General features: G+C 31.7%; 1 protein-coding gene across 1 annotated transcript in view; it reads left to right on the forward strand.

Annotated features, from left to right (window-relative positions):
* The window catches only part of LOC106681634 (photoreceptor-specific nuclear receptor), an 81,707-nt gene extending 67,044 nt beyond the window's left edge, over nucleotides 1–14,663 (forward strand). The window contains exons 6-9 of the mRNA XM_067049560.1: nucleotides 5,434–5,582; nucleotides 6,476–6,639; nucleotides 9,438–9,681; nucleotides 14,380–14,663. Of these exons, the coding sequence (XP_066905661.1) occupies nucleotides 5,434–5,582; nucleotides 6,476–6,639; nucleotides 9,438–9,681; nucleotides 14,380–14,618 (796 nt within the window). The 3' untranslated portion in view covers nucleotides 14,619–14,663. The remainder of the gene's footprint in view (nucleotides 1–5,433; nucleotides 5,583–6,475; nucleotides 6,640–9,437; nucleotides 9,682–14,379) is intronic.
* Nucleotides 14,664–15,134: the final 471 nt, after the last annotated feature.

Below are 15,134 nucleotides of genomic sequence, written 5' to 3' on the forward strand. Positions count from 1 at the left end.
TTTTTTTAAAATGTCAATTTTATGGTTTATTTTGAGGATTAGATTTACAATAAAAAAAAAAAGAAATTAAACTATAAATAATCATTTTTCAAAAAATAATTAAAAACAGTTCTAAACTCGATATTTGATTTATACAGGATGATTCACTTATTATTAAATGGTTTTTAAAAGCTTCCATTTTTCATTGTAATTATTTATACAATTATTTGTGATTGTTAATCTATTTACTTTAATTTTATCCCTAGAACAATTTCAACATGTAATAATTAATTGAAGAAGAGTGAAGTAGTTTTGAACAATGAAAAGTAATTTTTCAGTTATTATTTCTAATAATACTAATATGTTAGTTCCATCTTTTCTAAACCTCGTTATTAATGAAATCGTATATTTGATTCGCGGTAGTTGGTGTGTAAGGTTGATCAATATAATAAAATTTAAAAAAAAGAGTAAATGATTTGACAATAAATTAATACTAATAATTAACTTATTTAATAATAAAAAAGTAAGTTCACAATTATATTTGTTTTCTTGAATGAAAATCCATATTTCATAGAAGTTTATTTCAAAATACTTTAAATGTAAAAAAATTAAATTATTTTATTATTATAATTTTTTATTTTTTTTATTTTTGAAAACTGAGCGTTCATCGATATTACATATTTTTCTCCTGTACTTTATTTTATATAAATTATAAAATTAATAGATTTCATATAGATTAATATTATCAGTATTGAATAAATACAAAGTAATTTATTAAAAGGAAGTCCTTGTCGAATAAAAAGTGCCTTGTCCCATCTAGGTAAATTTTAAAATTCGAGGATAAACAATAAAAATCAACAAACCTATTCTCATTTTAACAGAATAATAAAATGGAATTTCCATATTTCCACATAAATGTAAACATTAGTAAAAACATACAGACTGTCTATGCAATGAAATTACAGTTTATTCCCTTTTTATTCAATTTTTTTTTTCAAATCATCCTTGTCCCAACAATAATAAAACAGAAATAGCTGCAATTTTTGTTACTAATTAACGCCATTTTTCAATTTCATGCGCTTTTTAAATTTTGCTTAATTTAACTATCTTAAAGACTCCTCTTCCCGTTTTAAGCTAATATTTCAAAAGTGATATAGGGCCGTCGCTTCCCGAGGGTATTATCGGGGCGGTTCCGGCGGGGAAGGATTTCCTTTTTTTTAATGTTATGATCTCATATAGAACTCATATTTTAGAAAATTTACTCTAATTTAAATGATTATTATGTTTTATAGTGTTGTAGGTAGTGTTAAAGCTATGGAGTTCCGAAAGAAAAAATAACATAAATAAAATTATTGTTAACGTTTTAAAAGCTTCTATTTTTTATTCTCACTAACTATACTTAACATTACGCAGACTCATCAATTTCGATTAGTAATTGTACATATTTTTTATTACAGTAATAAAAAATTGGGGTAAAATAACTGAATTTTGTCCACCGGCTTTGAAAGCCATGTATTTCGATCCTATATTCCAGAAATACAAGTATTGATGTCAGCACCAACAGTACTGTATGTATGCAGTGTTACAATAAATTTTAATTTCTAATTTTTATTAAGAGAATCACTTTTTTAATTGAAATTGAAATTTTTTTTTTCAATCTCCAGTGTCAGGTAGTGATTTTAAAATGTTTCTTATTTTTCTGGTGCTTATAGAAAAAAATGTTGATAAATTGTTAATAGAATAAATAAATAATATTAATGTATTTGAATTAGACTGTTTGATGGGTTAGATGTGAGCTGTTAATTGAGCCACAAGAGGTGTTGGTGCGGGAACGGTGAGGTGGAGGGGGATATTGATCAGCCGCTTTCTCCCCCACCCTAACCTACCCCCTACCCCCTCCCCCTCCTCCTCGTCCAATATAATAACTCCTACCTGTTTCTTTCTACAAATGCCTATTTCTTTAATGTATTAAAATCACTTTTAAATTCAATTTGTCTTAAAAGAATAACTCTGATATCATATGAGAACAGGGCAAAGTCCTTCCACCAATTAAATATAAAATTCTTCCCTCAATAATTCTTCGATTTCTGAACAGAAAATTCAATCCTGAAAAGTCGTATAGAAAAAAAAAAAGTAAAGTAATGAAAAATAAAAACAAGGCAAGTATAGACTATAATTTAAAAAAGCAGAGTTTTGTGGGTTATTGATAATTTACTTTTGAAGAGAAAGAATTGAAACATTTCTATTTTCATGATATTCGTATTTACAGAAATACCTGAAACATAATTAGTGGGTTCATCTTGTGATTTAAAAAAAAAATCGAAAGTCCTAATATAGACACAAGTGCGTACTTACTCTAAAGAAAAGGAGTGTGGATAATATTTTGAATTGGTAAAAATGTCGCTAATATAAAAGCTTGTTCTTCTAAAATCAAGGTATTAAAATAGGAGACAATATATAATAATATTGAAATTTAGTATCAAAAGATTTCAGAAATTGAAGGCAGTGCTTCAAATATTCTACCCCAAACAAATGAAATTCTGAATTTAAAAATTGCATCAAATATTGTTACACTTTTAAGTTGTGTTTCAGCTGTAGATGCAAGCTGAAACATCGGAATTTAATTTTATTTCTTATTTTTCATTTAGTGCTTAATGTCTTTAAAATTACCAATCACTAGAACTTAATTCTTCTACTACTCTGGTTCTGGAGTCTGGTATGTACATCGGGCTTCCTCTTCTGGTCCAGAGGTGCAACTGTCCAGTTTCTTTGGTTCAGCATGACTCTGGCATAATTAGAAACGCAGCATCCCCAGTTTAGGCCATCAACCTGCTCTAGTTCGGTAAAGTTATCCGTTCAGAATTCTCCTCGGGATGTATTCACTGTTCATCCTGAAGAAATGTCCAGCCCAGCAAAGTCTTCCGAGCCTAATGATATTTACAACATTGGTTTCCTCAAATAGCTCATATAGTCATATGCGATTATGTTTTAAACTTAAATAATAATGAGGCTTAAAGAACAGTGCTGAATCTTGAAGATCTAACGCTGTCCTCAAATTTATATCTCTCGTCCAGTGAACAGGTTAGGCACGTAAATGGTGATATAAAAAAAATATTTTAAATAAAAATGTTTTTTAAGAAACGGCTCTTTGTGTTTATTGGGGATAGTGAATGAGATTCTGGGTTTTCCACCTCGAACTTATAATGCGCTATTTAGAAAATTTAAAAAAAATAAAAAAACGCAACAATTACACTTTTTTTATTATATCTCGAAGAAGTGTTGACTCTACGGTAAAAAATCACATATAAAATTAAAGGATTTATTACAAATTTAACTCAATACTTATTTTCGTCAGTTGCACAGCTTTTGCGCTATAATGCGTTGATATATCGCAAAAATTCGACCTATTGAATAAATGTCATTTCATCTTAAGTTTTTTTATTTATACACTTTTTAATTTTTTTTTTATGTTATTAATACATTGATTTGTGTCTTATAAGATGGTTTATTTAAGCAATTTTGCGCATTATTTACTAATTAATTATAAGCGACAAGTTTATAAATTATAGTTCAAGGCCAGGCATTGTTCATTAAAATGGTTCAGACTGCTGGGCGTCGTGTTGTCGGTCAGGGTTCTTACCTATGAAAGAGAATGGTTAGAATTACGAGTCCTCCAACCGTTAGGAAAGAATTACAACTTTGGACTATTCAAACACTCAACCCTTTATGTCACCTGGAGGATTAACTATCTGGTCAGGTATTTGGATTTCACGTCATTCCAACTTTTAATTCAATATTATCAATGCCAAAAAAAAAAATTTTTCTTTTGCGGCCACTACTTTTGCACACGTTTATTTTGCATTTGTAGGTACAGAATTTTGTATGTTGCAAAGGGTCCTGGTGTTTCTGTTAGCTCAAGTTCATTCTTTGATAGTTGGTACCCCCACTGTGGGGACACAAGGCACTCGAGGGAAGGGGGTCGGAATTGGCACGGGCAACCCAGTAATTTATTTAAGTAAAACAAAATATCAAGTTTATTTTTCAGTGCAGAAAGAGCAATTTAGACCCATAATGTTTTAAAGTGGGTTGAAAAATTACTATATCGGTAAAAAAATTAAATCAAGAGAGAAGACGTTAGTAATTGGTGGAGGGGTCAGAGGCAAACTGAAAGTTCTTATCAGGAATTTTTTCCTGGATTTTGCACTACGATATTATAAAAATTGTGCATGGTTACTCATAACTTCTATTTTTATAGTGTAAATAATTATTAGTAACTGTTTTTATTTTGTAGAAATAATATCAATTTTACAAAACGAGAAAATATTTAAAAAATAAAAAGTTGTGCCTGGCATTTCCCACCACTTTACTGGCCAACAGTCAGTTGCCATCTTTATTGACAGTTAAAAGTGCGTTATTTTGAGAAAAACATGTTTTTACCAAATCAGACATAATTTAGGGTATCAGATTTTTCTTCTTTAGTCTTCAAAGGCTTTGTCAATATCGGGTTTCTACCCACTTACCCCTCTTCTAAAAGTTGTATATACTATTAAAAATGTCAGATTCCTTTATTAATACTATTTATTAGAATTCCTTTTATGCATTTATTCTACAATAAAATTACAACCATGCCAAAAATATTTACGAATTGAACGAAACATCTACTCTAGGACCCATTACAGATACGCAACAAGGGTTGTTTTCCATTATTGGAAGTATCACTGTACTGCAAAGGTCCCGTTTTTATGATATCTCAAAACTTTTTTCTGTTTTTTCTTGTAATTGAGGAAATAAATTAATGATATTTAGTATTTAGTCATGTATGTTTGGCGTTTTTAGACAAAATAAGCTAGTGTTGAGGATCAAATCTGAGAACAGATAGGAGACTAATTGTTAAGGTTGTGGTTGGCGGAGAAGCGAGGTGTCGGAGCGGGGAGGAGGCGCCGGTGTGGAAGGACTCGCCAGGGTGGAATGGCCCGGACAGAATCGGAGCAAGGGTCAGGAGGTCGTACTCAACCAACTCTAGACCTGTCTACCTCAATATCCTCCTTCATATCCTACCATCCCTGTCGGAAAAAAATATCTATTAGATACTAATTAGAGACTATATCTCATACAAACATTATTCAGTTTACTCTGCTAACAAATTATTGTAATGACCAGTCTTACATGTATTCGTTATAGTTCCAATCATGTACCCCGCCGATCATTCTTTGGCGTTCTTGATATGAGTGGACCGACACTAATATACAGGTTACCACTTGAAACATACCAGCTTATATTATGATGTAAAACTTTTATTCTCGTTCAATAACATTTTAGCAACATTCTTAGTTTCTTACGTTATTTTTAATGTTCATTTCAACAATTTTTTTTTTTACCACTTTTATAACTGCGTATTTAGTTCAACAATCATTTCTGGAAAATTATTAAAGAGACTGAATGTTCTGCTTTCAGACCAGCACCAGTTGGACTTGGGTTAGGGCCAATTCAGTACAGCTTGGGCCTGCCTTCGCCTCAAAAGAAGGAGGATGAACCGAGTACCATGTCCAGTTACCAACCTGTTTCCACACCACAACCATCTTCAAAAGAAGACGAAGATGATGGTATGAAGTTTACCTTATTAATCATGGCCGTAAAAAGGTCAATTAACATTTCACAATTATTATGTATTGAACAAAATTTAAATTATATGTGTAGAGGACTTGATGTCCAAGCAAGTTGAGGGGAGCATCCTAGAGTGCTTGGTTCAAAGGTTGTGAGTTCGAATCCCACCTGGCTTATTCAATATTTATTTCACAGAGGCTCCGTTAAATAAATTTTGACATTCCAACAAGCAATATAGGTCTTCATTGAAAGAATTAAACTTATGATAAATATACATATAATTTTTTTTTTTTAATTATTTATTTAATGTAATTTACAACTGTACAAACTTATACAATAGGTTAATATGTAGTATGTTTCATATACACTTGAAAATCTTGGGAAGGAACCACCCATTGGTGGGACTTCAAACATTAATTTAAATTAGAAGGTCCCGTGGCCATCTTCTTTTCAGACCCCTCGGAAAATTATCAGGGATTGTTAAGGATGAAAGATTAAGAATTAATAGGTTAGGATGGTTAAGGAGTTTGGAATGAAAAGACGCATATCTGTTTTGGGCCAAATCTGCAACGAATGGGATGTTAAGGTCTTTGTGAATGAGTTTATTTGTGACGTAATAAGGAGCATCAAGGATTTTACGTAGGATTTTGGATTGTAACGATTGGATGCGGGAAGAATTTGATGGTTTGGTGGAGCCCCAGAGCTCAATTCCAAGTGTCCAAATTGGTCTGATTAGGAAGTTTAGAGCGTTTGTAAAGTAAGTGTTATAGCAATTGGAATCTACGAGGAGTACTTGTCGTTTCAGTCTTGTGTGTACATATAATTTGAAATGAAACTATATCTGTAAATGCAATTCTGAATTTAAAGCCAATAATGTTATGTTATATTGCAGAAGACAGCATAGATGTTACCAATGAAGAACCATCGGTAGAACCAGCATTGTATCCTCCTCCACCTCACGAGACTGTCTACGAGACTTCAGCCCGCCTCCTCTTCATGGCCGTCAAGTGGGCCAAGAACCTTCCTTCATTCGCCTCCCTACCCTTCAGGGATCAGGTACGAGACTTAGCTGTATAGAAGAAATAAGCCTAATGTGGCATTACATCAATATGTAATATCGATTTGAAATAAATAAAACCTAATCCTTAATGGTGTCAGGGGGACGGGCGATCAGAGATGAAAATCTCGTGATATTTAAAAAACTTATTTCTATTTTGTACCAATGTTTCAATCTTTGATTATATTATTTCCGCCTGAGATATCATCTAAGTAAAAAAAATCTCCCATCAACGAGCATTCCATTATTCTTTTCTTTTAATTACATAGCTTCTCACGACGTTTCATGTTCACCCAACCTCAGGATATTCTGTTTTTTGTTCTAATCTCTGTTGTATTATGATTCTTGAGAAAAATCTAATATATAAATTAAAAATAAAATCCTTCCGAGGGGTTGACTTTTATTTCTGTGGCGGAATGAAAACGAGAACTTGACTCCTCACCATGGCTACAGTAGGGTAATCTATCATAACACCCAAGTGTATCTGTATACGGTCATCAGAAATAACCAGAAGGAGATTATAATAATAATAATAATAAAAAAAGTTGTCACAGCAGAAGGACTTGTAAAACACCCGTGGTTATCATAGAGTATTGCCATTAACAGAGACATGGGGAAGTATTAGCTAATACTAACTATTGTAGTATGCTTAAAAATATAAGCAATAATTCTAAATATTATCGAATTAGATTTGAAATTCGATAAAAAATATGTACTATACTCAATAAATTATTTTTATGGCCGGTAGATAAACAAACTACTGCAACAATTTACTAAATAAGACACAAGTCAAACTTCCTTCTTTAAAAAAATAAGTAATGTTAAACTGCATTTATGGCTTAAAAATTAATATTATAAAAGCTTATATTTATAAATTAATTATAAATTAAATTTTTTTTTTAATTATTGGGGAGAACTGAAAAGGCTAAAGATTATGTACCCAGTGCGCCAACTACCTAGAATTGCAACCTGACTATAATTTATTCTTTCATTCAGTTTATTATTTTTTATTTTATTCTCATAATTAAATATTTGCCTATAAGTACACAAAAAGGCAAAAATGGCTCAAATATATTAATTTATTGATCTTGCCAAATTTTTGCCTTTTCAGACATTATCAGGGATGTTGCCTACCTTCAAATATGTTTATAATTTTAAAATGAAGATAAAGGTTAAAAATTCCCTGAAATCTTAAAATTTAAAAATAATTGAGGAGAAACCCGAAAAAATTGCTAGCGGCTGATCAACTGTGCAAAAAACAGAATACCGTTCAGGAGTGAGAGAGCATGTGTTGAGGATAGTCGAATACATTATTTATTTAATCTTTTTCTCTCCTCGACTCACAGAGTTGACAACACCTCTCTAAGATCTAATATAAATGATGATGTAGTATTCCCAGTGAGTCCAGAATAATTGTTTTCGCCATGCTTTGAAACTGGTAAAAAAAAAATAAATAAAAAATTGTAATATGAATTTGGTGAATGACAAAAATCTTCCTTATTTAAGTGTAATAATTTATTTCATATACATCAAAAACGACGTTTCGAGAATATCTCTCATCTTCAGGCTCCTATAAAACCAAATTCAACAAAACTTATAACATGTGCTTACAACATTACAAATATAGCATATATACATAATAACAATTCATAAACTATTTACTTGATAACAAATATTTTAAATATAAAATATAATTATCTCCTTATTTTGTCATTAGTGCTAATATTTAATAATATTGTAAGGGGATAATTATACTTTATATTTAAAATATTTGTTATCAGGTAAATAGTTTATGAATTGTTATGATGTATATATGATATATTAGTAATGTTGTAAGTACATGTTTTAATTTTTTTTTTTTCCGATCCCTCTAAAACAGAAAGAAAAAGTGAATTAATTAGTGCATTACTGTGAAAAAGAAAAGTAATTCGTGTTGGGTCTTACCTTTTACTACCTTTGTTTTTTTAAGGTTACCTCTTATGTTTATTTGTTATCCTTTCTAAAAAAGGTGCTATTTTAAATTCGGAGGTAAGGGCCTCCTCGTGTTGTATCGCATAGAAGATAAAAATAAAAAATAATAATTAATAAAAACAATAGATAATGGTGAAATAATAAGAAAACAGTCAGAAGTCGAAAAGAGAAGTTGGGGGAGGGGGAGGGGTGCTTCAGAAGATGGAGTTATGAGGTGATGTTGATAGGGTTTTTTGAACCTTTCCTGCCCTGCCACCTCGCAGTAAGGGGGGATAACATGTTATAAGTTTTGTTGAATTTGGTTTTATAGCAACCTGAAGGTGGGAGATATTCTCGAAACGTTGTTGATGTATATGAAATAAATTATCACACTTAAACAAGGAAGATTTGTGTCATTCGCCAAATTCATATTAAATCTATAAACTCTTCCAGTAGAAGATTATTTATTAATTTACTAAATAATTTTCTATAAATCTTACAAATTTAAAGTAAATAGTCATAGACTCGTAAATAATATTCTGTTTTTTTTTCTCGAATATTTGTCTATTTTAATATAATAATTTTCATACTTTAACATTTACAAATTATTATATTGTTTCTATGTGTAAGTATTTTTAGAATATTGATTTTCTATATCTTTCCACTCATATCTACATATATATTTTCGTTTATAATACTTTACAGTTTGCAGACTCAATTCATACGTTTGAGGCCGAACCAGTGGCACAATAAATATTGTTTTTTTTTTTCTCTGACTGTACTCCCTACTCCCTACTAACTTCTTCTGAGTTGAATTTCAATTACTAATGTCCAACTAATGACTTAGGTAATTCTACTGGAGGAGTGTTGGTCAGAACTATTCCTGCTTAACGCCGTGCAGTGGTGCCTGCCCCTGGAGTCCAGCCCGCTCTTCAACGTGTCAGACCATCTCTCCGGCCTCCCCAACGGAAAGGCTTCACAGATCGCCGCAGAAGTACGCACTCTCAACGACACTCTCCTCAGGTTCCGTACTGTTGGAGTCGATCCCGCCGAATTCGCTTGTCTCAAAGCTATCGTCTTATTCAGAGCAGGTAATAACTAATTAATTTCACTATATGGACATGAATTTCTATTTAAAATAAACATTATAATCTCCTTATCTAAAAAAAAAATAAATAAAAACTCATTTTGGTTGTACAGATGAATATTTTAATATTAAATGCACGATAAACCCAACTATACCGATTGCTCAGCCGGAACTCTCATCTCTCAATAGAAAACAAACTTTTAATTTATAAGACTGCACTCAGACCAATCTGGACCTACGGACTTGAACTTTGGGGAATAGCTAAACCTCAAACATCAAACGTATCCAGTCCTTTCATTTCAATGTACTCACTATTTGCCAACAATAAACAGTATAGGACTGACCCCAAATTTATCAGAAGCTCTCACAGATGAGGAATGTTTTAATTTTTAAAAGCACACCGCCTTCTTTCTAAATTATAACTCCTCTTCGATTTTAATTTTAATTTTTTTTATTTTATTTATTATTAATTTTTAGCATGTCATAGGCGTTGATGACCAGAGGGTTTTACACCTTTAAGCAACAATAAACAAACAAACAGTCCTTTCAATTCAAAGTCCTTAGAACTTAATGCACCCTATTACGTTTCCAACAGATCACTACACCATGACCTTCATATCCCTTTTGTCCTTGATCTCAAACCAACCAAATTCTCAAAATTCCATAAAAACATTTCTAACCATCCTAATCCTTATCTAGTTCCACTCATCCCTACAATCCACCTAGAAGGTTGAAACGGCAGTGGCCAAGAGACTTATTGTAGAATAAAAATGGACAATTGGAGTTCTGGCAATAGTCAGATTCTCCATTCAAGTTGAGTGCGGCTTTAGCGCACTTGCTCAGCCTCCACTGGCTCATTACCAGTGATGCGACAAGATAGTACAAGAGCCCAAGAGGAGATAGGCAGTTATCTCACCCCAGTTTTTTATTACTTTAATGAAAACTGTGTATAATTACTAGTCAAAATTTATGAGTCTGCCAAGTATAGGTAGGGAGAATAAAAAATGGCGGCTGTTTAAAAGCGATAAAAAAATTTAATTTTTCATTCGGAGCTCTCTATCTTAAATAGTAGGAACGACACAAGAAAGCCTAAGAGAACTTCATTTAAAGATGACCAAATTTCCTAAAATATGAGCCCTAAAAGAGTTATTTACGTTAAATAGTTTTCAAGATATAGCTTTTTAAAAAGCAACATTTCATAAAAATGTTGTATGGAACGTACTGACAGATCAGTAGTTAGTGAATTTATTTTGAAAAATCTATATCTCAAAAACTATTTTAAAGATGTCCATTAGCACTCAAATTAAAGCTAGTTTAATGAGCTATAAAGTAGTTTGCGATGTTTATCTTCGTAGGAGTAATAGTTTTCATGAAATTTGCTAATATAAATTGATTTATAGTTGTTCGGACAAATTTCCATTTGCCAAATTTATATTCATATGTGAATATCATAAAAACCACTACCGCTACGAAGATAAGTGTCATAGACTACTTTATAGTAAGTTAAATTTCCTTTATTTTGAGTGTTGGCAGACATATGTGCGTCTTATGGATCTAGAGATATATGTTTTCAAAAATCCAACATTTTATCCGAACAACTAGAAATTAACATTTTGTGAGTTTATTTGGTCAAATATCATAAAAACTACTAGTCCTACAAAGATAAACATTATTAACTATTTTATAGTGAATTTAACTAGCTTTAATTTGAGCGCTGGCAGATATCTGTATGTCAAATGGTTTCTGAAATGAAGTTTTTCATAAATCAAATTTATTGTCCGAACAACTAAAAATCAATTTATTTTAGCAAATATCATGAAAACTAATATTCCTACAAAGATAAAGGTCATAAACTTCTGTATAGTCCATTATACTAGCTTTAATTTGAGTGCTAATAGACATCTGTACGTCACATAGTTCCTGAGATATAGATTTCTCAAAATAAATTATCTAACTACTTATCTTGCAGTAGATTTTTAAGAAATTTTCCTTTTTAAAAAGTTATATCTCGAGAACTATTGGACGTAAATAGCTCTTTTAGGGCTAATATTTCAGCAAATTTACCCTTCTTTAAATAATGTGATCTTAGGTTTTCTAGTGTTGTAGGTAGTTTTTAAGATTTAGAGCTCCGAATGAAAAATTAGTTTTTTTTAAGGTTTTGAAACAGCCGCTATTTTTTATTCCCCCCACCTATACTTGGGGTGAGATAACTGCCTTTTTTTCTTCCCGGGTCTTGTACTAAGAGGGATGCGCTGGCATCTTATGAGCTCTGCTCTACCCCTCACACGTGGGGAATAGAGTGGGCTCAGGGATCCTCAGGTCGATTGTGTAAATATTGTATATAGGAGTGTAAATGTTACTTTTATTTTTATCATTATTTTATTTTATTTATTTATTTTTTCATACACATAGTTTGATTATGTTCATTTTCCTTATCCTTCTGTGTGTATATATTTTAAGAGAGATTTTTTTTCATGTACTTTTTTTTTCATTTATTTTTCATCCTTATTTTATTTTATTGTAGTAAGAATGTGATGATTCATCATTATTACCAATTGTCCTCAACGGTGTGGCAGATTGTAATATCTATCAATAAATAAAGTTGGATTATTTAAAAAAATATATGTATATATTAAATCCATTTAGAATTTGTCTATTCGTAATGATATCTTTCGTTATTTTCATAGTGAGGTAAGCATGGGACATTCTTCTAGTAACTTATGATTTTGAATTCTAATATTCCAAAAAATTATTTCAACATTTAAAATTACAAGATATCTATATCATGTTTGAGTGGAATAAAACTATTTACTTATAAAATGCTTCAAGTACAATTTATTACATAATATAATTTATTTTAAAAGGAAATTTAAATCTTCATTGTCATTGAACCAAGTTCAAGAACAGTTATATTACAGTTTAAATCAAGTTATGGTATTTTGAATGTACATATAAAAATATTGATATTTTACTCCTCAAAATACAGACTATCTTTTCAATCACTTGGTTCCATTCCTAAAGCAATGAGATTTACTTCCAATGCTCATGTTATGGGGTGGTGGGAGAAAAATAAAAAATGTGTTAAAAACTAAAATTATATAAAATAGGTTAAGTTTACCATTAATTGACAGGTAAACTTTTGTTTTGAAATATTGAGATTTTGGTGTAAACAGCCGTTTCAAAATTGGCGCCAGTTGTAAGCTGTGAGTTCAGCTTACAAGTGCTAACACCAAACTCTTAATATTTGAAAAAATGGGCCGCCAGTAGCCCAGATGGTTAGGCTTAGGCCTGTCGCTCTGAGATCTGCGGGCGGCGCCGGTACGAATCCAGCCTGGGGATGTTTAGTTTTTTCAGTAAGCGGCAAAAAAAAAAAAAAATGAAAAACTTGACCCCCCACCATGGTTTGAATAGGTTGGTCACCTGTAGATAACTAGGCAAATATCACCTTCGTTGTGAATTGCCTTAAAAAAAGAAAAAATATTTAAAAATAAAGTTGATCAGCTAACAACTGGTACATATTAATAACTGGTTCGCTTACCCTAAGTAGTGCATTATATTGTAATTTCGAATAATAACAGAAGGAATAGAGGTTAGGCACTATTTCTAGTGCCGAGGTTTCGTTGATTATTGCCAAAAAATAACATAATTCATGAATAATAAATAACATTAATTCATTAATAACTAATAGCATAGTTCATAAAATTAATCAATTTTTTTTTTATTCTTTATTAATTTTTATTTTTTATTTTATGTTTCTTTAATGGTTAAACCAAGAAATATTGATTAATGGATCGGGCGCTAATGACCCAGATGTTTTTCACCTTAATCTTCAAAACAACCATTCAACCAAAATATGTACTTAACTGATCCATTAAACGCGGTGAACGGTTAAAATTGGTAAACGCTTATAATTTCTTTGTCATAAGATTACTCCGTTCGCGCCGATTGCCATGAACAGAAAATTATATCTGACAATTGCTTCTTAATGTCATTTCAAAAGCCCCTCATCTGGAGTGGAGGATAATGCCTAGAGGTTTTTGGGAATAATATAACTTATTATATATTATGTAACATATTCGGGGCTATGGAGAGAGAATCGGTAGGGTATTCAGTTAGTTCTGTCAAAAGAAAAAGTATGCTATGTTGGGTTGGATGAACAGCTTAATGTTAATCCGACGGGGCAATGGTATATCTAGCAGGGTTGGGAACAGTTCGGTAGCTATGGATACTAACCCTATATACTATAACCCTACTATGGATACTAATCTTATATACTGTAACCCTACTATGGATACTAATCCTATATACTATAACCCTACGATGGATACTAACCCTATATACTATAACCCTACTATGGATACTAACCCTATATACTAAAACCCTACGATAGATACTATCGATAGTGTCCATAGTAAAGTTGGAAATAATTCGAAAGTACTATCGATATTTTCCATAGGGGTCATTATAAAAAACCTATTGATAGTATAACAACTACCATTGCTGACATTAGACTTTTTCCAAAAAGCCTCATCATTTGGTCTAAAAAATATAAAATATTTCATCAATATTAAATTCATTATTAATATTCAATAATTTTACTATAGAGAATTAAATAAAATTGAAACTGGATCCAGAGTACGACTGACATTAAATCGTGGACCACGAACTCTCATGAATACTTAAATTCATTAATTTGTTACAGAGACAAGAGGCTTAAAGGACCCTCTTCAAGTAGAGAATCTTCAAGATCAAGCACAAGTTATGCTTTGCCAACACACGAGGGGCAGGCACCCTGGCCAGAGCCCACGCTTCGGGAGGCTGCTTCTCATGCTTCCCCTCTTGAGGACAGTTCCTACGCACAGGGTCGAGTTCATCTTCTTCCAGCGAACCATCGGTAACACGCCCATGGAGAAGGTCCTGTGCGACATGTACAAGAACTGAACCTGCCCAGTCAACAGATTGTTACATATTTTTTTCCTAACTTGTAGCTCTCTACCTCCTACTGAGTCAGATGTTCCATTGTGACCTTGAATGTCGTTCAAGTCGATGCACGTCCTAAAAATATACCTTATTTTTAATAGTTCATTTGACCAGAATCGATAGTTTCTCTAAAGTTCAATGTGGAACGAACTGTGATCGGACCACATGGTATAGTGGTGAGCCGCCAGTCATACCCAAATTAACAATTTTACAAATATCCGGAAAATCATCAATTGTAATTTGTTGATCTAAGTAGATTCAGATAGTCACGTTAAACCGGCAAGAATATATTTGAAAAATTGGTGGTTTATTCTTAAGGAAGTAGTGAGGAAGAAGTAAATTATCCATTCAAGTTGCTGAATCTCAACTTCATGTGTACAGCAAGTCTTTTTACATCTTTGTATATCTTTGTCTGACCCCATTACTTCATATAATATTTTCCTGATGTAATTATTTAGTAGAAGTAAAAATCGTTAT

This window comes from Halyomorpha halys, unplaced genomic scaffold, assembly GCF_000696795.3.
Source record: "Halyomorpha halys isolate HHAL.00 unplaced genomic scaffold, Hhal_1.1 Scaffold354.1, whole genome shotgun sequence".
Taxonomy (NCBI): domain Eukaryota; kingdom Metazoa; phylum Arthropoda; class Insecta; order Hemiptera; family Pentatomidae; genus Halyomorpha; species Halyomorpha halys.